Source organism: Lathamus discolor, chromosome Z (genome assembly GCF_037157495.1).
Source record: "Lathamus discolor isolate bLatDis1 chromosome Z, bLatDis1.hap1, whole genome shotgun sequence".
In the NCBI taxonomy this organism is placed as follows: domain Eukaryota; kingdom Metazoa; phylum Chordata; class Aves; order Psittaciformes; family Psittacidae; genus Lathamus; species Lathamus discolor.
The window spans coordinates 67,483,590-67,506,607 of record NC_088909.1 but is presented as its reverse complement, the minus strand read 5'-3'; the positions used below and the strand labels follow the sequence as shown (position 1 = coordinate 67,506,607).

Below are 23,018 nucleotides of genomic sequence, written 5' to 3'. Positions count from 1 at the left end.
ACATGTTCAGCCTTAAGATAGATGGGAGCTTTGCACTGCTCTGTAGTGATATCTGTTGCTGTATGAGACTCTGAATTGGAGATACAGCTGCTGTTAAGAGCAGACAACATAAAAAGAATAATTTAAGGTGTTCTCAAAAAAGGAAGTTGCTGGCTGTACTCAGACTCTAAAATTAAATTCTGCTGCAGCACATAATCTTATTTTTGGCCTTGTAGGAAGTTGTATTCTTTGGCCAAAATTTAACTCATATACATTTTCCTTCGCTGAAGTGATTTGTAATCCTTCTGTAAAGGAAATGATTGTCCAAATGTGGCATTTCTGTTATTTAAGTGAATGGAAAAAGCGGGAAATACAGTCTTTTATTGTGTGTTTACCTACAGTAAACTTAAAGTGCAAACCATTCTGTAAGCCTGTTTATAAGGCATGAAGTTACTTTTGTTTTCCTTAACCAAATGGCCGAAACGCTGCCAGCAGTATGTCTGGAATGTTATTTACTTGGTCCATTTCTGTGGTTTTTCTTCATAGCACTGTACACATGCCACAGTTAGCAGTCATTTACTTACCACTGAACAAAGTAGTACCCCCAAAGCTGCATTTATTTGTCTCACTGTGGGCTTAATAATAGAAGGTTCATCATGTTCTGCAGCTTTCGTGCTCACACTTTTCCCCCATCTCTCTCTCCCTTCCTTCTCTTAATCAGAATTGCTTTTGGCAAAGATTTGGAGAGATGCTTTTCTTTTCTTGCTTTGCTCTCTGTGACTTGATTTCTCTATTAGTGCTTTAATTTCTTACATTGTTTCTTACAATGCCAACTGATTGAAATTGTAACTTGCTTTGCTGAATGACTATTATATTTTTATAAGGAGATAGTTACTGAGTATGTTTTTCTATTTAATTGTGTATCATATTTTTGGTCTTGGTTCGAGACATTTGACTGGTTGCAAGAAAACTGTGGGTGTTTTTAACATTTCCAACGGAAGGGTAGGGCGGGTGGGGAAGCTCTTTGGAATGCTGATGAATAATATTTGACTCTTGGAAATGTCTTAAGGCCATGTGCTCCCCTCCCATGCTTGGAAGGCTAGACATAGTTTTAAAGACCTGTGGTCTTGAAGGTATTACCATTGTGCGTTATTTCCTTTCTAACTGGCTGGAGTTGAGAAAACAGTTGAAATGCTGAGGGTTAGTGCAGGAGTACTCTGCAGATGGTGGTCTTCATTTGTGCCCTTGCTACTCCTATCTGTGGCACGGTGCCCTGTTAATCCCATGAATGTTAGTCATAGGGCTTAATTCTACTACTTTTCCTTCCTAGATGTACTTAATTTCAAAAGTTACGTAACTTTTGAGATGTTAATGTCTGCTATGTCTATAAGCATAGCAGAAATTGCCTTACAGCAGAACATGAGTAGGGAACTGCAGTAACTTGCAATTCAGTGTGTTTTCAATAGCAGAGCAATCATAGAATCATAGAATCACAGAATAGTTAGAGTTGGAAAGGACCTCAAGATCATCTAGTTCCAACCCCCGTGCCATGGCCAGGGACACCTCACATTAAACCATTTCACCCAAGGCTCTGTCCAGCCTGGCCTTGAACACCGACAGGGATGGAGCATTCACAACCTCCCTGGGTAACCCATTCCAGTGCCTCACCACCCTCACAGTAAAGAACTTCTTCCTTATATCCAATCTAAACTTCCCCTGTTTCAGTTTTAACCCGTTACCCCTTGTCCTGTCACTACAGTCCCTAATGAAGAGTCCATCCCCAGCATCCCTATAGCCCCCTTTCAGACACTGCAAGGCTGCTATGAGGTCTCCAAGCAGCCTTCTCTTCTCCAGGATGAACAGCCACAACTTCCTCAGCCTGTCTTCATACGGGAGGTGCTCCAGTCCCCCGATCATCCTCGTGGCCCTCCTCTGGACTTGTTCCAGCAGTTCCATGTCCTTTTTATGTTGAGGACACCAGAACTGCACACAATACTCCAGGTGAGGTCTCACGAGAGCAGAGTAGAGGGGCAGGATCACCTCCTTTGACCTGCTGGTCGTGCTGCTTTTGATGCAGCCCAGGATACGGTTGGCTTTCTGGGCTGCAAGTGCACACTGAAGCCAGCTCATGTGAAGTTTCTCATCAAAACTATATAATAAAGCAATAATTCATAACATTTTCCCATCCAAATTCTTCTAGTACCTGAGTCCAGAGTAGATACAGATTGGGTTGTTCTCCCCTGTTTTGAAAAGCAGGTATTTAGTGAATATGGAGTCTGCTGACTTCTGTGCTTGTGGTAAAGGATGTTTTCCTTCCTCTGCATTTGCAGAAATGATAAATTATCATCAAGTGATATCTTTTTAGCTTGTTTTAAGTTCTAATAAACCCATGTGTTTTACTATACATGACTCTTGTTGCCTTTGGATAGTCATTTGTTTTCTTCATAAAAGTTTCTGCTTTATTTTTTTCCAGCTTTGATAATTTAACTGATAAACACTTGCTGCCTATGTGTGCACCTGCTCATCTTTTATTATCCTGGCTTGTATATAAACTGCTTCTATTGAAATAAATCAGTCTTGTAATTTGAAAAATACCAAACTTTAAGTGACTTTTTCCAGGTCATAGCTGCTTGACAGTTGAATACAAACCAACTGCTTGGCAGAATTTTAGTTTGATTCTCTGCCAACCAACAATAAAGTACAGCCTTATTTCTAAAAACACCTGAGCTGTAAACTATCAGTCATGACCTAATCATGCATATAGTAATAGAGGCTGACAAGAGTAATAAAGCCTATATATTATTATGGCCATGTAGTGCATGTTATAACAGGTCAGTAATGTATTCTGTCACTCGTTCTATTGTGCAGCCCACACATCATCTTCCTGTCACAGAGTGTACTGTCAGGAGGGAGCCAGCTCTGTGGAACACGTCTGTGCCATGAAATTGCTCATGCTTGGTTTGGACTGGCCATTGGTGCTCGCGATTGGACTGAAGAGTGGTTAAGTGAAGGGTTTGCCACTTTTTTAGAAGATATATTTTGGGCTAGGGCACAACAGGTAAGGTGATGATACACCACTTCTCAATTCAATTATGTGGAAATCAAAATTACATACCCTGCTGTGAATTAGATATAAATTAAACCTCCTGTGTTAGGAATACAAGTCTTTTAAAATAATACTGGATTTTGCATGCTAACGTGATTTAAAAAAATAATCCTTCCTTGTTCACAGTGAATACTAATCTTTGCAGAAGTAGAGGTCAGTGCAAATAGGAATGGAAACGTCTGTTTGTCAATGATTACCTTCCTACAAATGTACTACTCCATTATATTACTCTGTTGATTTGCATTCTTTCCACTTGTATTGTGTTCCTGAAACTGGAACAATCACCAGTCTTACTGAATATTGTAATATTCCAGGTACCTGATGAAAATGGTCTGGTTTTGCCCAGTGGATAGCCAAGAAGCAATCTTCAGAACAAAACAGAAACTAATGAATAGAGTACTTACACTTTTTTTTCTCTTATACTGCCCAGGAAAACTTACCGCCATGTCAGAGGCTTAGAAATCATTGTCTGCCTCAAAGTGAAAAGCTCGTACACTGCATGACATCTAGTAAAGTGGTTTCCTGATCTAATTCTTATTTTTGTTGTACCCCTGCTATGTCAAGCATTTTGTATGTTTGTCACTTGTTCCTGTGCTTGTGTCAGGCTCTGGTTCTGCCCCTCAAGACTGCAGACCTCTCTCTGTGGAAGAGCAGTGGGGACAAGGAACTAATATCATATCTAACCTCCATTCTGTCAAGTATCAGGAATATTTATACCACCAACCAGAACAGAATTTCTGGTCACTTACCATGTTTCTGGAACAAGAAAGAGACAAAGGCTGTCCAAACACTTTGCTTTTCCCTTCTGGTCCTAAAACTAATTTCTGCCCTTACTTGGGCATCACTGCTCTGCTGTGACCTGTTCCCATTAATTCTCTGCTTTTGCGAGTCACTTGAAAGCATTTTCATTGTAGCAGACGCCCTTCCATGTAGCTAAGTGGAAAGGAGTAAGCAACAAAACAGGGTGATTGGGCACCTTTGTTAATTTTGAAGGTCAGAAAAATGCCTTTTTTTTTTCAGCCTTATTGGGTAGTTTTGGTGCTGTGCAATTATGCAATTGTACCATTGTAGGATTATGAGTATAGTCCATACTGCCTGACAGTAACTTCACTTGTGACTGAAATGCTGGTATAATGCAGGATAATACTAGCTGCTTTTGCTTTCTCCCATCTTCCGTCTTTTCTTATAATAGAGAAATACTAATTAGCAGTTATTTGTAAGATGACAACCTGGCATTTATTTTGTAAGCATGCATCTCTGTTAATACTGTGTATATGGAGGAAAGTACAAGAGAGAGCTTTCACAAATGTAACAGAAGAAATAGGAAAGAGGAGTGAAGTCAGGATACAAAGCAGCTCTTTTCTTTCAAGCTGGGAAAAGTAAAGATGCAACCAAAATTGCCAGGTAACTGTGCTGTACATTCAGTTCACTTATTGCCAGTCACTAAAGGGAAAACAACATGCCCATCTCTCTCCTCAGGCAGAACTATTTAACTGACTATTGATTTGATGCACACAGTGAGGCTTCTGTTTTCCTTAGTGCTGCTATTAACTCTCATAGCAGCAACTGTTATGTTTGGGTTTTGTTGTTTGGGTTTTGTTTTGTTGGGTTTTTTTAACATGGATATAGGTACTGTTTCCTGCAGCTTCTGCGCATTAAAGGGAAACAAAACAAGTTTGTCTTTCTCAAAATTATTATTGTCTGTTGGGAAACAGCAATCAGTGATTGGTGTTTTTTGTATACTAAGCAGCTGTCACATGATGAAGTAAAAGGGCAGCAGGAATTGAAAGCTTTACTTCGCTGGCGCCGACTCAGAGATGAGGTGCAGAACTCTGAAGAAGAGCTGCAAGTTTTAAGGTAACAGTATGACAGTTTAATTTCTGCTTTTGCATGTTCTGTCTCTACTGTTTTCCACCATTTGCTCCTTTCAAAGGATATACATCCAAATAATCTGATTAAATCTACATTTCCTTATTTCCTCTGAAGAAAAAAAAAAAGTGAAATTAAATTGACTAGGTTATTTGTCTGCTCTATAATTCTGCAATTGCTTTTCTGTTTGTTACAGAATGCTTTCAAAAAACATGGGATTCAGTTTGATATAAAATGTCTCTAAGCAGTTTACAAGACCCTTTCTTGAAGAAAAATAAATGGCCATTTCCTGACACACTTCACTGTTTGAAGCCATAGCAGATTCATTTTCTGTGGCTGAAGACAAGCACATACTGGAGTATGATATCGAACTGCCAAGCTGAATGAAAATTTAAAAAACGGGAAAAAACACAATGAGCTACACAAATCTTTTTCTTTTCTTTTCTTTCTTTTTTTTTTTTAATGAGAAGTGCATAATAAACATATTTAAACAAGAATTTGGTCTTTAGGTACCAGATGCTGAGCTCAAGGCTTCTTCTTACATAGCTAAAGACATTTGATCAAAAAAAGATTCTTGCTTTGCTAATGATAAGTAATCTGGGCTGTGCTGATTGGTGTCATAGGAATTTGACGCAGTCTTTCACCTCGAGTGGCTGCCTAACATCTCCACTGCTTGTCTGCCCACAGTCTTTAACCAAAAAATGCACATTTACTAATCCTAGCTGAGATTAGCTTTGGTCAAATAATGGAATTACAGGGACAGATTTCACGAGATTATGTAGACTGTTCTCCTACTCTGAGATACAGGCAGTATACACAGACCATTTCAAGCAGGTTTTATCAAACATTTACTCAGAAACCTTCAATAAAAATGTTTTTGTGGTTCCTGGCTAAGCTGTTTTTAGTGTTAACAATTAAAAATGCACAGCTGAAATACTGTTCAAAAAATGTAGTTTTCTTCATTTCTTTCACCAAGTAGAAGTGAAGAACGAATTGATCCCCATCCTCTGTATGATCATCTTTTACATGGTTTTGGAAGACTTTTGCCATTTCATTCACTTTGAGATCTTTGTTTCTTTTTTTGCTTTTTCCATAGGACCTAAAGCCTTTTATTTTGGGGCAATAGAGATTGTTCACCAACATAGAAATTCTTCTCTATGGCCTCATCTAATCTGAAAATTTCACCAACTGCGTAATTGTAGTCTTTCATTGATCTGTTTTACTTCATGTCTATTAGTTAATTGTGTATCCTACATATACGCAGAGTCAGTGAAATTATGTATTTGTAATTGTGCAATTTGATGATAGGTGTAAATACAAAAGCAGGCTTTATCACAAGCTGTCATGGAGCTGCTTCCAATACAAGTACTGATTGACAGATGCTGAGGGTTTTGTTTGTTTGTCTTAAAATTAATGGTTTTTAGGAACACTGGTTCTTGTGATATGAGGCTTATCTTGAGGTATGTTTTCCATTTTCAAGGTTATGAAACCACATTTGTCTTCTGTGCTAATTGCGTAGTTGCTACTTTTAATATAATGTCTATGTGGTGTAAATCTCTAAAATCATTTTTCTAAGGGCCAAAATATCCTTTGCAGCTTGAAACTCAGGAAGGATTGATTTATATTGAAATTGAAACTTAAGCTTTCTATTCACTTCCACAGTTAGTAGACATAAGTCTCAAATAAGCATGCTGCTTACCTTTTGCACAGTGGTATTCTCAGTGCTGATACAAAAGAATGACGTATCATTTCTTGTTTGAAAAATATGCTTCTAATGTACACTTCAGTAGCGGAACATGATGCCAGCTCAGGATCCTAGCAATCTCTTCCTTTTTGCTATCTTTAGTTTCCTGTGGTTGTATTTAAGGACTTACCACTGGTTCACTCTTTTTGTGACATGGAGTTGAATAGAGAGAGTTCTCTCTTGGCATGTTTACTGGATTTTTTGTGGGTTTTTTTTTCTTCTTCCTTTTGAAAGTATATGCTTTTGAAAGCATGTGCTTTCCAAAGGTTGTCTATGAGAGAGAAAATTCCAATCTTGGCATCGCACTGGGTTTTGAGTCTGTACTGGGACTTGTGCTGGTTCAAGCTTGTGTTTTTATGCCAGGATATTAAAAATAAATGATAAGAGTTTGTTATTTCTTGCCAATTATGTCAGGAATTAAACAAAAATCAGCCAACCTGTTCTTCCCAAGCATAAACTTAATCTTCAATTACTTTTTTGTTGCCTGCTGGGCAATCATATGATTTTTTGTGCTTTGCCTGTTCAGACTAGGTGAAAGCCACTCAGCAAACTGATCATCAGCGTGATGGTACTTCTTATTGTGGATATTTGGCATTACATTATAGTAGCATCTCATGGGTTTCCTGTGAAAAAAAGAAGTCATGTATGAAAGAAATAGATAAGTGTCTTTTCAGCAGGCAGCAGCTCTGAAAGGCAGCACCAGCAGTCCTTGGTTTGGAAGAAGTTTGTGGCACTGTAGTGCTCATACAGGGTAAGACATCAGGCAGAATCCTGTGTAATTTCTGAGAGTTTGAAGCAAATCTGCAGGTATAAAAGCACCTGTGAAGTATGTGCTGGCAGTCAGTCTGCTGGCAACCATCAAATCCATCACTCTCATCCAATGTCTCACATTATGACAGCAAAAACTAGAGAAGTCTATTTTGTTCTGTGGAATAAAGCTGATGTTGAGATTGTTTCATGTCCTGGCCCATAAGACTGAACTTCAGCTCGTGATTCTTCCTTAAGACAAACCAGTGTGGATATCTAACTCTAAATTTGTCTCTGAGTTCCAATTGAGTCAAGTCCATTTCCCTCCTGAAGCAATGCTCTCTGACTACTCTGTAGGGGTTTAAAGAGTTTTATTCTATCACACAGGTAGACACAGATATCACACAGGAAATGCAGCTTTCAAATGGTCTCTCGTAGTCTCCGTAGGTTTTCAGGACTGCCTGACGCATCAGAGCATTTAATTATGAGGTACTTCCTGGTGAATTGTGATTTTACTTTCTACAAAATACTTCTTAGCCTGGCAAACAAAATTCCTGCTTCCTTCAGAAATAGTCCAGTATGTAAAATGTGCCACATAGCAGCTCGGTTACTTTATATCAGCTTGCCTTTAACATTATGCTTAGCTTCATCTACTGGGTTAGTTGCCAGGTTTTGTAGGTCAGTGTAACACACCTCCAGTTTCTGCCTTCAATGTGTTGTGAATATACTAAGCATTGCTTTAAAATAGTGTACTGAAGTACTGACATAAATACGTACAACGTAAATTTCTGAATATTTTTTCTTTTGCAGACATTATTAGGGGTATATATATGCACCCTTTGCAAAATAAAATTCTTGAGTACAATCATGCAGATGGGATACTGCTTTCTTTCCATTCACCTGCTAGTATGTACAGAGGCACAAATCTGGAGGAGGAAGGAAGTATGGTTCCCTAATTTAGAACAATTATGATTATGGGAGGTATTTCAGTTTAGTGTGGATCCTGTAGCCCATGCTCAAACTCCATTTTTCAAAGTCTATTGACTGGCCTATTTATTATGGGAGAAATGAAGCAGTTTTGGCGTTTTATACTTGCAGAGAACAATGAAAAGTTGCCAGCAGGCCTTCCTTCCAGGAGGCTGATCCAGAATGGAAACAGGTGGACCTCTGCTATCCTGCAGTGGGTCTGCAATGATTACATTGTCTGCTGCCACAGGATAAGAAATCAGTTATTGATCTCCTCCTTTCAGTGTTGAAAGAAAATACAAACTATAGCATGTTAAAGGAATGTGTTAGGAACAGTGTAAAATTGAATCTGCTTTTATTTTTTTCTATTTTATTTCAAACAGTTGTATTTGATCAAGCTTTTACTGTGTGAAGTGGGTTTCATCTGCGCACATTCTAAATATAGTGCCTAAAGAGTGAAAAATCCAGCTTCGCGCTCTGGCCAAAACTAATGAGAAACTGCTGCACAGATACAAAAAAGGAAGAATGTTTTCCTCAAAGCAGACATAGACATAAATTTGATCACAGAGATTAGCTCATGAGAAGTGTATCAGTGCTTTGAAGAATCCTGCACTGCTGTAGCCTATGTTGCCCCTGTTCTGATGAACTGGGAGGAAAGATGTTTGATTTCCAAGACTGGCCATTTCAGAATCCACACTTAGAACTGGGGAGGTTACTTCAGTCACACGGTTAGGCTCCTAAGATAGGCATCTGTCCAGAGACCACTGTCAGCTGTGACATTTTCTTGATGGAAGAAAATAAGCTGTAGGGGTCCTGTGTACTATAACTGTGAAGGCACTGCTTACAAATGAAGAAAAAAATGTTTGCATAGCTTCTCTTTAGTTTCACTCTGTGTTAATAAAAGCCTAGAAGTCGTCCACACTTTACTGCTGTGGGTATTTCTTCTGCATGCAGATGAAAGAGGTGATTCTTGCAAGTATAGTCATGTAAACTATTAAACCAGTGTTTAGGTATAAGAAGAGAAAATTCTACTTGAGCATAATGACTTCAATATCCTCCCCTTCCCTTTTTGCTTCATCTTCCCTCTTCCCCTTTCCCTCTCCCTTTCTCCTTCTACTTTCCTTTCCCCTTCCCCTATCTCTTTTTGTTTGTTTTTCTTTGTTCATAATGAGTCTGCACCGTAGAATGGCATGCAGTGTGATGCCACGCTAGCCGTGAAGAGAGTACACCAACATAGTGATGTATTTCTTTGTAACCCAGCTGTCTGGTCACCTATGTACAAAATTGCATTAAAAGTATGAAATTGTTTGTCTGTCTAAGCCAAGTTATTTACTTAGGGTAGAAAAAAAGACTGAACTAGTCACAGGTGTCTAAACTTACTATGCCATTCACAATGCTTTCAACTATAAAAATGTGCAATGTATGAGTAATTTCTTTATTTACTTCTCCAAGACTTAATTACTCCATTGCCATTTTAGGCCCAAAAAGGAGAGCACAGGAGAAACGAGTGAGTCTGGAGCATCCGTTGTCAAACATGGTCTTAAAGCAGAAAAAGTCTTCATGCAGGTCCACTACCTAAAGGTGAGTGTTGTCAGCTGATTTTTAATTAAATTGCTTGACTGATATGGTAAAGACTTCTTTTTTTTAGACATGAACAAATTCATAGCATCCTATTTGTTTCTGGTTTAATTTGCAGGGTTACTTCCTTTTGCGGTCTCTGGCAAGGACAATAGGAGAGGCTTCATACCTTTCATCTTTACGAAAATTTGTCCATAAGTTCCATGGACAGCTTGTCCTTTCTCAGGTACTGTGCTCGGGGTTGCTCTCCACTTTCTGGAAAAAAAGCCCAACAAAACAAATTACCTAAACTTTTGGTTTGACTATATAAAACTCCACTTTCTGTGGTGAAAAGAGAGAGGCAATTGTGACTTGGCAACAGTGGTAAAATTCCTACCAGGTAGAGGACAGAACATTTTTTTTTAGGGTGATACATAAACTGGATACCCTACTAGTATCTGTTAATATAAACAGTGGGTGATTTTAGTATTGGGTTGGTTTTTTTTTTTCTTTAAACGTGATGCTTTGAAAGGTCAGTGCTTGTAGGTGCTGGTGTTCTCAAAGACAGGGTCATTTACTGTACTGGAATTGTCTCCTGTAGTCTTTCAGCTCATGGGTTTTGGTTGTGGTCAGTCAGCCTTCTCCTTGATAGCTCTCTGTTTCTGACAGAGAAGCAGCACAGAGTAGGAATGCAACTGGAAACTTCTACACATCGTAACAGTGTGTGCACATTTTATTTCTGATTCTCTGCATGCTGCTTCATTCAATGCTTGTAACTTCACCGCCTTTCTTATGAGCATGACAGTCTTTCTCATTAAGTCAGAGAGTGATGTCCCCATCACTCTGACATTACACCCACCTGTATCCACAGCCTCTATATAGGTTCCCTCATCATGGTCCATGTTCCCATGTTTCCTAGGCATTTTGTTACTGAAGGAAACATCCTTCTAGGATGTTTAAGATGTTCTGCTTCTTTCTTTCAGCAGACCTTCTCTGACAGAGATACCATGCAGTAGCAGCCCTATCTGAAAAGCAGTTGTTCTCACAGGACAGAAGGCTTGGTTGTAAAAAGTAATGTTGAATTAGGAATATGAATCTATCCTCCTAAGTCCAACTGCATATGTTAATCACTTGAATTACAGACTTAGTTGTTCTCTTCCTGACATAAATGGTATATAATTACTCCATGCAAAGTGGAATAGCTTCAAAAGAAAACATTAAGCAAGTCACACCACAGTGTCTCATACCATCTGTTATGTAGAGAGCCCAACTGGGGTTATAAATAGAAATTTACCTCCTGCTAAGTCTTTCTGAAAATGTCCTGTAACCACTGGCTGTAGTGTTAAAAGAAGAGACTGTCTTGTTCTCCAGTGTTTTATTTTGAGAACAGAATGACATATTTCTCCAAAACCAAAGTTCTAGGGAATCCTCTCATTGGTGATGAGTCTAGCTTGTGCCATGGCACTGCTGCTTGTTGCTTCGGTAATGCTGTGAAAACAACCATTGATGGGGGTGTCTGTGAAGCAGGGCACTGAACTCATCATGGTTAAAACCAGGCCTGGAACAAAAGAAACAGCATAACAAACATTTGGTACCACTAGAAGGTCAGTGCGATGAGAGTGAGGGGTGGGGGAAGAGAGAGGAGGAATACATTTGTGAAAAGAGTTTCTTCGCTGAAGTCTGTCTTTTCTTGAGTTGCAGTTAAAATCTTTGAGGGGATTCAGGATGGTGATACACGTCTCCTTGCAATGCAGAATAAGGGCCTGTGATTTTGAGGGAATAGAGTCTAACACTTTCCTGTTTCTTCTAGCCACAGGGATTCTTTGCTCATGTGCTTGATATTTTGTTTCACTCTCCTGGGGTGAGATGTATGCCCATGTATCTTACAGATAGATCACAGAACTGTATTTTGTATGTCAAGTCACCCCGAAGTTAGGCGTAGTAGCTTTACTGTGGCAGCTTTACTCTGTGGAGGAACATCTGGGGTGATAAGGGAGTTAATGTTTCCACTGCTGCAGCTGTTTCCTGAACCATGTTATTGAGACCTTGAGTGGTTATGTTTGACATAGTGTGGAAAATGACAGTGACTATATGAGCCTTGTCTACATTATGATGTCCAAAATCATAAATATGATGCTTTGCTATTACACACGTGGAAACTGACTGAAAATTACAGCAGGATTTGTAAGAAGCAGCCCACTGTTTAAATCTGGTGCTAAGAAAAGATGCTCACATTTTGGTCAGAAAATGTGAGCTTGTTGCTCCTGGTTTATGTGAGGTGAGGTGTGTCAATAGACTGATTAAATGCTGCAAAATGTCTTAGCACATTGTACTATTAGTCATGGTAGCTAGATTGCATTGCAATTGAACTATGCATCTACTAGAGACTTCTTCCTCTGTCCAGCACTCTGCTATGAAATGTTAATCTGTAGCGCACCTAACTTCAGACTCATAAGATGAAATACTGTATGTTGTTTCTGCACCCCAAAAACAACCATTCTGGTTATTGGTTAAAAACATTGTTCAGTGTTTTTAATTATGCAAGCAATATTAAGTCATGCTTTTATTGCAGGTTTCTTAGGTTACTTTTTATTTAAATACATGCAATATGTCCATAGGTATGTACTTAATGTAGGTCAAAAAAATCTAGTTCCTTACTTTCCTTCATTTGAAGATACCTAATTTGGTGGAAAAAGAGCTGTGTACTGTAGAACTTCTATTGTGTGCTTTTCGTGCTTTAACCTTGTTTCACAGCAGCCTAAATCCATCTCCCACTGAAGTTGTTTGGAACAGGATTTTAACATCATCCTGTTGTTTGGTCACTATGTAAAAACTGCAAAGGGGATGCGGAAATGATAGGGCTATAACCAGTTGTAAATGCATTTACTTTTTTCGTAAGAAATCTTAAAGATTATGTTTCTGCTAGTGTCTGATATTGGTAGATAAGCAATCACAGCAGGAATTGCAAATGCAGAAGTAATGAAGTCAAGTTAGTACAAAGTTTATTATTCAAGTTCCTTTTTGAACAAACATTCTGTCAGTGTTTAAATGAATAAAAGATTAAAAATAAATAGAGGTGCGAATGGTAGGTTTAAATATCATAATGTTGTACTTTCACCTTGTCCAAAATAATTGTGAAAGTTCCCAGCTTTAGGAATTGTAGCGATGAGGGAAAGTAAACCCAGTGAAAATAATTGCCCATGTTCTGAATACTAGTCTTGTTTTCAGTGGTGTTTGCAGTATTTTTCCTAGATGGGAGCTGCAGGTGCAAGGAAATGACTTCAGATGTGAAACATTAATCAGTTTGCCTTTTTCCTTCATTTTGATTGCGTGCTCAGTATGTTTTTAATAGTAGTTTTTGTTTATTTTAGTTGAGTTAGCAACAGACGAGTAAAGCAAGTCTGGAATCTTTGAAAAAGATTTTAAAAAATCTTCCATTTTTCTTTCTGTGAGAGAATTCAGTCACTAACTGCTTTGACTTAACTTTTAAAATAATGAATGGAGTGTTACTGACTATAAATAAATAGAAAGGAGTGCAAGTTGCTGATATTCCTAAAACAGTTAAAGCTGGTGTTCAGTATGATACTGAAATAAGAACACCTTGGGAATTTAATTGTTTGAAGACTTCAATTTTAATGTATTTCTGTCTGCTATAATAATAACCCAACATCTGTAGTAGTCATCTGTCTGATACAAGCTATGGTTTGCTGTAGTAAAATTACACTCAAGGAGGCAGCGCTTAAAAATCATAATTTATGCTATTTGTGAAAGTTTTAAAGGCAGATGTGTGGATCCAAGCCCACTCTGTACCTATATAACATGTCCAGCACACTGATTTGCATGGGTACATACTATTATCATAGTGTTATAGTTTTGCACACACAAATCTCCATTCAACTATTCATTAGCTTGTAGAACTCTTGTAACTAGAATTGGAAGTCTAAGAATGCAGTGTGCATGTATTTTGATGTTTCAACCTCTAGAATCTCTTCTTTAGATGAAAGTTTAGATAAAGTTTGTCTCTGCAGTTTCATGCTTAGTGTTCCATGCTTACTGACCTGGGACCTTGAACAAAAAACTGTTGACATCCTTGAGGCATGGTCTGGACTCTGGCACTGTCCCATCCAGAGCAGCCTCCAGAACAGGGGTCTTTGCTTTCTACATTCTGATAAACTTGGAAAACAGAAATAGATAGGTCTGTTTTGCTAAGATTGAGTTCATTTCCTGTTCCAATTCTTGCATAAATGTCCATATTCCTGCTTTTATTTAGCTGTGCACCACACAGCCTTTATTCACTTTCCATATATATGTGTGTTATAAGACAACCTTTAATTACTGCATGATCACAGTCCTTTTATTATTTTTTTACCAAAGATCTTTGCCTCATTTATGTAAAATAGGTATTGCTCTCATATGAAGCAGCTGCTTGGTATTTTGTTCTCTGTTTGTTATTCAGAGACACTGTATTTACTGTACAGTATGCTTTTCTTTCTGTTCAACCTTTTAACAAGTGTAAGGCAACAAAAAAAGACTGCTTCACTAGGTCATACATTTTACCCTGAAATTAACTGTGTTTAAAATGCTTATGTATTTGACAAGTGATTAATGTATGGATCAGTTAACTATAGTGCACATTTTGACAACCCATGGTATTCATATTCTATAATCTGACTAGCTTTAGGACATATTTATATTTTACTACAAGTATCTTGAAAGAAAGAAAGTGAAATACTGTGCTTAAGTAAGACTGGGTTAGTAAAAGTCATTAACATGGTATAAGCCAAGATTTGTGTTGTGAGAAGACTTTTTTTTTAGTATAGTTTTTGTGTAATGATATAAGATAAACTGTCTATTTTAAAATGACAGAGATCAGAACGAAGTAGAGCTACAAATGGAACTGGAGAAGAAACCAGAGAGTAGTGAAGCTAAGAGGAGCCCAGATGTTTTATAATTATGTATAATACAGATGAGCAATTAAAACCTCAGTTAATGTGTCACACATTTTAAAGTCCAAAAGTATAGCTGTATAAAAAAGCCCCAAGTATCTTTTGCTATTCTGTATCTCAAGTATGAAGATTTTAAAAGAAGTAAGTTTGGCACATATAACTGTCTTCTATGAGGGAAGTGACCCATATATGTGAAAATGTCTTGGACCTTCCTGGTAGAGTACACAGATCCTTTCCATAGCAGCTGAACTAACCAAGTCTTGAGCCTAACTCTTAGCTGTGGAGTATCTTTTTGCATTTCCATTTATGTTACAGTAGTATCTATCTCACTTCTCTGCTGACCTAAAGTTTTTGTATTTGCTTAGCTTCCATTTAGTATTTTTAAAGCTTAAAATTACATGGTAGCTTGTTATGCAATACAGTTTGATAGGAGAAATGAGAAATTATTCAATTCTGACTAAAGTAAACTGACAAGGAGCACTCAAAGCATGTGGGCTTTATTAGTGCTGAATCACAGCTCCAGCTTTTGATTTAGTGAGTTGTGTTTTAAATAGGGTCAAATGCATCTCACCTGATTTTCTGCTGGATAGTCTTAAACAGAAGTCCGAAGAACAATTGAGGGCTCTATGTAGAACCATTGATGCATAACAGATCTAGTTCCTCATCTTTTTCGTAGCTCTATGTGTGGTCTTACATGTTTATACATGTAGAATAGGAGGAATTTATGTTTAATTCAAATTTTTAGGCGGTGGTATATTTAGTATTTTTAGTGGATGGTGAGAAATCGTGTAATTTCTGAAGAAATCAAAACATTTCAAATTAGTTTGAGACAACATAGGCACTGGTGTTAGGAGAAGGCACGTTCAAGTTGCATGCCTTCACTTTCTTGCCTGGGGTCTAGTTTGAACCTACCCATTAATAAGGTAAGAAGGAAAGACAAGGCTTTGTTCAGTGAATTAAGTGACAGTCAACGTACTTTTTCCAACTTACCTGGTCCCTAAATGGACTTACCTGCTAGGAGGTGTTTTGACATGTACGAAGATGTCTTTTGTGAAAGACCTGGGGCTCTGACAGGAACCCTGTTACTAGTATAGCTGGGGTGATTTAAGACTTGCTTCCCTTAGTTATTCGCACCACACCTAAAAGGACGAATTCAATCCAATTAGTATGGACAATGTACCTAATATTGCTCTATATGAAAGTGCTCAACTGAATTTGGGCAGCTCAGGCACGGATACTTTCTGCTGCTGTGCTACACAGGGATAATAACCCAACTCAGAAATGCTGGGGAAGGGCCATGCCAGGGGACTGATATCATCTTAAATACTCACAAGGAAGATTTACCAGAAATCCTTGCCCAGATCCTTTTATGTGATGTTTTCTTGTTGCCACAATACTGGGTCATTTTTTTTTAGGGAATTGTTAGTGATCAGAGCATAGTTCATTGGCACAGGGTAAATGAGAAACAAATTCTGCCTTTGACTGGAGCTAGTCAGTGACTCCATCACCTGGGGCTTAAACTGTTAAGCTAATGATTGCTGCCTGTTAATAGAATATATTGTAGGCGAGTCTTGCTTACTCTTGGTAGGAAGTTGTTGTCTGGGCTTGTTACCAAAACCCCAAGAGAAGGATTTCAACATGTTGCTGATTTTGTTAATTAAAAGCCAGGAAGGTGAACTGGGAGGGAATTCCAAATAAACAGGATGTTTGAAAGGGTATTCCTTATTTATTTATTTTTCTACCTGAAAGGAACAAAGTAACATTTACCATTTAGTTACATCATTTACAAACTGCATAACTGATAGGGTTAGTTTAATTTTGAATGGGTAAATTCCATAAGAAGTTGGAGTGCCTTTGGAGTTTATTTGTTGCCAGCCAAATGTCCTTTTAGACGTATCACTTTTAGTCATGAAATCTTCATTGCTTTATGCACCCCATTCATATTTCAGTTAGAGAATTTAACTGAAAGTATCTATTTATTGGCTGCAGAGTACTTGAAATATCTAGATTTCAGTATTTCATACTAAGGATATAATTTGCCTTCTAATATCCAGTGTTCTTCATTTAATAGCAACTATGCGTGATCAGAGTGGGGGACCTGCCTGGTGCCCCAAAATTGTTTGAGTAGAAACATGCTGGCCATTGCTCAAAACAAGAATGGGAGTAACAATATAGCATCTTTAGTTACAAAATAAGAGGGCTTCTAAACCCAGATCTGTCTAGTTACAACTTCAAGTAGCCTTCATTCCTAGGGTGCTCAAAATTGCTTCTTTCAACGTACTTCTCAGTCATTAGGTCCTCACTGTTTGCCTTTGGCTCAGGCACACCATGCATTAACAGTGCAAAGAAAACTTCTACTTGATCTCAGTTCACAGTGCGTATCCAGATTTGATCTGCTCAGCAGCAGCCCAAAGTTGCAGTTGTGATTAAAATTATTGGCTTCAATCTGGATTACGGTGAGAGCAGACAAGAGTCTTTAGGGAATTTAATTGTGAGGGTCTAGCAAGTTCTTAGTGAATGTGTGAGACTCATTTTTCAAAGGCTTTTTCAGTTTGGCCAAATGTAAATATAATTGACTAAACCTCAGAGTAACAGTTTCTTTATACAGGGAAAAGTTGTTTTCTAGCCTCCAGCCTTCCACCCAGGGAAAACCAGGATTATATAGGGAAGTGAGATTATTTAATCATGTGAATATGAGCCAGCTTGATAATCATGCAGCACACTGGTGACATGTGATTTCTAATTCATATTTTCTTTCTGGCTTCGTTAAATTACTTGCAAACAAAGGCAAAACCAAACTATAATTTGTTTTATGATCTGACTCAACATTTATTTATGACTACCCTGGTCACCCATAAGTCTTTGCTTCAAAGTGTAAGGTCTAGAACCCCTTAAGGAAATGGTATCAAAGCTTAAAAAGCCCCAACTTATTCACAAACTTTTCTCTTGGACACTTCTTAACCATATCATTGTGGGAGGAAGAAAAACATAGCCTAAGGATAAAATTTTACTCCAGATGGTTAAAGTTTGGCAAAATTATAAGCAACTGAAAAGTCAGACCTATAATGGGATGTGTCATGCGGACTTGATAATAGGCCATGCAAATATGAGGTAAATGGTAATGTGTTTTCCTACTCTATTTTGGAGCATCAAAATAGAAGCGGTTAAAATAAGATAGATTAATCCTAATTTTAAGAAAGTGTGTAGCTTGGTGTTTACTGCCTTATTCTCAATAGATATCTGGGAAATTAAGATGGCTTTAATCACAAAGGAAATGTTTAATTTCATAGTACAAGATACCGAATATAAAACACCTTCTAATACCAGATGTATCTTCAAGAGTCCAGTAGGATTGATTATAAAAAAGTTGATATAATCCAATCATAGAATCTAGCTGCATTAATGTATACAGAGGTGGTGCAAATAGTGTCAAGAATCATTACCTCAGTATTACTTTTCACACAGTTTTGAAACAACTCTATTGACAATCTTTCCATATACTTTATTTCTATGTAAGCTCACTTTGTACCTCCAGCAAAGTTCCACATGTGGAAGATGACAGTAGTTCTCTGCCTACGTACAGAATAATGGAACAGAACTGCAAGTAGTAGTATGAAATAAGGGGATTTCCTACTTTATCATCATGTCATCACTACACTGTAGTTAGGTCAGAATGACTTCTGGCAAAGTTATGATGACATTCATGGCACAGCAACACTGAGCCCAGCACTGTGTGATTTAACTTTTCGTTGTAGGCAAATTTTGCAGCTACTGCAACATAGCCTGAATTTCACTTGTAATCTAAAGGAGGAAGGCTTAACAATGTTACCAGTAGTTTCAATTGTGCAATCACTGTTTGATTACCTAACAATACCATAATCAAGAGTAACAGCATCTTCTGTTGAATGCCATGACAGAGTTCCTAAGTGAGGTTTTCTACCTTTTAGGAAACACTTTAAAATCTTCGAGAACTAGTACTTGCAATCGGAAATCAGCCTGCGCTCAGGTACTGCATCATTAGCCTATGAAACTTGTCTTCACAAAGATTAGTATTGATAAAGTGTATTTATTGTTTTATGAAATAGCAGGTAAATGAATAATTCATATTAATAAATCCTTTTCTTATGAATTTGTTCAGAGGAGTGTATTGTGTCGAAGTGATTCTCATTAAAAATAGGTCATGTAGTGTGAGGTGCAAGAGAACTTTCAAGTGATGTCAGGTGCAACTTTCGAAAGAGGGTTTATCACAGAGTTGTAAGTGAGGATGATAGGGTCTTTCACTGGCGTTTTACCTTCTTATCTATGCATGACAGAAATTCTAGGTACCAATTCTAGCTACCTTTTCTTTGATGAATTTGCTCCTTAGTTGCTGTGGTTGGCAGCAACATTGTGAATTTTGTCATACAATGAGAAGTAGGTGTGACCTTCCTACCAGGTATGTGCATTAAGGAAAAAAAAGGCCTTATGTGGTTATATAATTGAAGACAGTGTGATAACATAAGCACAGTGGAGGGAACGTAAACACCCTCAATTCTGGTTGGTGTTTCTTAGCTCCTGAGTGTGTGAATCTGCAGCCTTTAACAGTTTTAAATATAGTTTGTCTGTATTGTAGATTAAATAAAAATGGAAATGTGGGATTGTGTTTAAATAGGCCGCAGGCTTTTCAAGCCCATTTTCTTTCAATATTGACACATTTTGCTTGAGTGGGTTGGAAAACTGACAAACATAACATATGTTGTATAAATAACCAAGCAGTATAGCACCATATATATATATGAATTTCTTTCTTATCATTTTATCTGCAGTCTTTAAAACCCCATCTCTCACTAGCAATGCAGACACAGTTATATCTTCACAAATTTGCTAACTGTGGTGCTTTGTTCATTTTCTAGGATTTTCTTTGCATGCTGTTGGAAGACATACCTGAACAAAAAGAGTAAGTGAGAACCAGGCTAGAAAAGTCAAATAAGAAAGTAGAAAGTAAATTTGAATATCAGTTGTGCTGGCCAGAAATAGTAGGATTTCATTTAGCTTTGTTCTGCTTGGTTTTTTCAAGTTTGTGTGTGTAACTTTCTCTGAAAATTCTCACAGATACATACACAAAAAACACAAGACTTGCTGCATTGTGCTATCCCATGATCGCCAGGCAGTGCATTTAACTTGCATGTTAGGGCAGCAGTGAAGTCCTGTGTTCACTATGTGATCAAGTGCCAGGCACAGCTGCCTGCTCAAACTAATCTGTGATCCTCTTACCACCTGCTTTTGGCACTTGGCTCCCTAGAGCCAGAGCTTTGTTGTAGATCCAGGAAACTAGAGAAGATGGATCTTTCTCAAGTAGTAGTGTGGTACCATCCCCTTCCTGTCATGCAGTGTTCCAAACAGGGAAGGATGGAAAATGTTAATGGAAATCCAGCATTAGTTGTGTGACATGTCCTTCAAAATCCTCCTATGTGTGACAGTTACTGGCTGAAGATGATACAGCTAGTCTTTAGCAGAGCTTTGAAACCATCCCTGCTTCTCCATTGGTTTGCCCTGTGTAACTACAGGCTGTGATACAAATACAGGTTGTTGTGAGGTAGAGCTTTGCATATTATAGCTTTTAAAAACAATATATTCACTTGGAAAATGCAGGTTTGGGGAGCAAGATTCCCAAGTCTTCATAACTCTGGGTGAGTAGTTTAGGGGAAAAAAAAGGAGAGAAGATATACATAGAATTCAAATGTATTGATATTTTAGCGAAACAATTCTGTTCTTAGGGGGTGAAGGACAGAGAAGCTAGTTATCACTGAGATAATGTGTTCTGTGCCATCATGAGTTTAATCTGGGCGGTGTTAAATTTTCCAGTGACATACCATAGGGTGATACTTTGTTTATGTCACTGAATATGGGTTTCCCTCTCAAATATAATCAGGAGTATTAAATGGAATATATATGAAAGTTAATTATTTAATGACATGATTATACATTGATTTGTTAATGAAATCTCTACTTTCCTTCCTTTTTTCACTTGTGTTTCTCTGAAATCCAAACCCAGTGCAAATGTTCTTTGAATAAGCATCCACTTTTCCACCTAGAAATTTGCCAAAATATTTAAACTTTCAGTGAGACTAATGCAAAAGAAGTATGTCTCTGTTTGCATTGCATCACACTCCAGAATGTATTAACAAAATTTCAGATCTATGGTAATTAATTTTACAATCAGGCATACCACATATCTGAACTTACCTACTGCCAAAGTTCCCATGAGTGCAGATATCAACAGCAATGCCAAAAATAATAGAACTTCTGGATATATAGAAGTCCTTTATTTCTTATCTGCTACAAAGATTTTTTTTCATTCTTGAATGTATTCCGTAGTACACAATACTAGCCCGAGGTAAAAGCAAAGGAAGGAACAATAAAAATGATATATCTTTAGAGATCATCTGCTGATGAGTTGCACAAAGTTTCAGTTGTAGGAATTAAATGCATTTCAAGATTAGAGCAACAAAATTCTCTGTAGCACACAAAACTTCCTAGACTTGTTCACTTCTACCAAGTAAAATTTTAATGTTTAAACTAAACGATTCTTACTTGAAAAATATGAAACGCTGTAATATACTGAAGTTTGTAATGGAGGCTGGATTTTATAATTACCAAAAAAAAAAGAAGAAAATACAAATTATTAGTAGGGAATCAAGCCAAGTCCTTCCTTCAACTCCGGCAACAGAGGCAAACTAGTCTAGCCAGAAGCAGAATTTGGTTTATGGGAGACTTTTGTAATGAGAACAGGATTAACATTGGCAGAAAGCAATCATACAACAGTGTGGAAATTTCTGTAATTATTATGTTGCGGTAATGCAACATGAGCTTTCTGCTGTTGGACACAGCAGACTATATTTAAAAGATTCTCACTCTTTCAGTACTTAATTCCTTTAGTTTTCAGTTACATGAGATTCTTCAGTACATTCCCAGCAATGAGCAGTGCCGAGATACAGACATAACCTCTTAAGTGGCAGTTATTGATTTTTGCTGCCTTCTGTACTCAGAGGAGGAGGATTATTTACCTAGTTTATAGGGCTGCTTCACTTCCTGCTCTGACTCAATTTTAATCGCGTCTTAGCGGTTGGGATCCATCCTGCAAGGAATGTTTCTGGACTGCAGCTGAATACTGACATCAGACAGCCCTAGCACTACCTCTGGTTCTTTAGAACTTCCCGACTTGCCCGTATAGATCATTTCTTTATATGAAGGGCTAATGGCAAGAAAGACAAACAAATATCTATCATTATCCTTCTCTGTTTTCAAAGTCTTTTAAAATATAACTTGCACTGGCTGTAGTCACATTATCATGGCCATTCTGTAAAAAACCCACAATACTTCCCACCTGTAACTGAGGCATCTTATTTCCTCGTATATAATTTGAAATGTCACTAAATAAAATAAAATTAAAAAACAAAATACAAACCCCCCAAAAAAAACCCAAAAATGAAACTAAATCAATCAACAACAAAACACCCTCTTATGTGTCTGTGTGTCTGTATATCAGAGTGCACTAGATCTAAAACTCCCAGTGGCTCTGTTCTCTCCAGCGCTTGCACTCATAGTCTTTGCTGTAAATTGATCCTTTCCACGTCTGCCCAACATGTGCACTGTGCAGACTCAGTGTTTTTAAGGCCCTGTAACAAGAGAGTGAATTTTACCAGCCTTGGATAAATCCGAGTCACAGCTGCTTGTGCTCTGTGTGACTGCAGACTTTTTTGAGCAAGTCAGTTGTGTTCTTTGGGGTTTTCTGGTGGTATTTTTCATTTAATTTCATTCCATAAAATAAGTGTACTAATAAAGCTATGGTTTTAATATTTCACAATAGACGAAGGAAAGCTTGTGTTACAGCTCTGCTATTTGTACTGCTAATAACTCAGGCTTACTAACAACATTCCTTGGGTGTCTTAAGAAGTCAGTTAAGTACTAATTAATATCAATGACTTAATTGATATTAAAATAATGCTTCAATTTCAAACAACTTGGCTATACAGGTATATGTTTCTTTCTTTCAGATTTGCTTTCTTTGCTGCTCACATTGTTGTAAATACGGTGATTTTGATTGAGACAAACAGCAGGTAGA

General features: G+C 37.7%; 1 protein-coding gene across 13 annotated transcripts in view; it reads left to right on the top strand.

The window, feature by feature from the left end:
• Window positions 1-23,018, top strand: part of AOPEP (aminopeptidase O (putative)) — a 197,469-nt gene that overhangs the window by 78,812 nt on the left and 95,639 nt on the right. For 12 of the 13 annotated variants that reach the window (XR_010608594.1, XM_065661655.1, XM_065661654.1 and 9 more), the window contains 5 exons: window positions 2,848-3,037; window positions 4,833-4,942; window positions 9,890-9,992; window positions 10,108-10,215; window positions 19,807-19,850. Coding sequence is in view for 12 of the 13 variants with exons in the window: in XM_065661655.1 (XP_065517727.1) it covers window positions 2,848-3,037; window positions 4,833-4,942; window positions 9,890-9,992; window positions 10,108-10,215; window positions 19,807-19,850 (555 nt within the window). In the remaining variant the exon portion in view is untranslated. The remainder of the gene's footprint in view (window positions 1-2,847; window positions 3,038-4,832; window positions 4,943-9,889; window positions 9,993-10,107; window positions 10,216-19,806; window positions 19,851-23,018) is intronic. The other variant, XM_065661656.1, reaches the window with a different exon arrangement.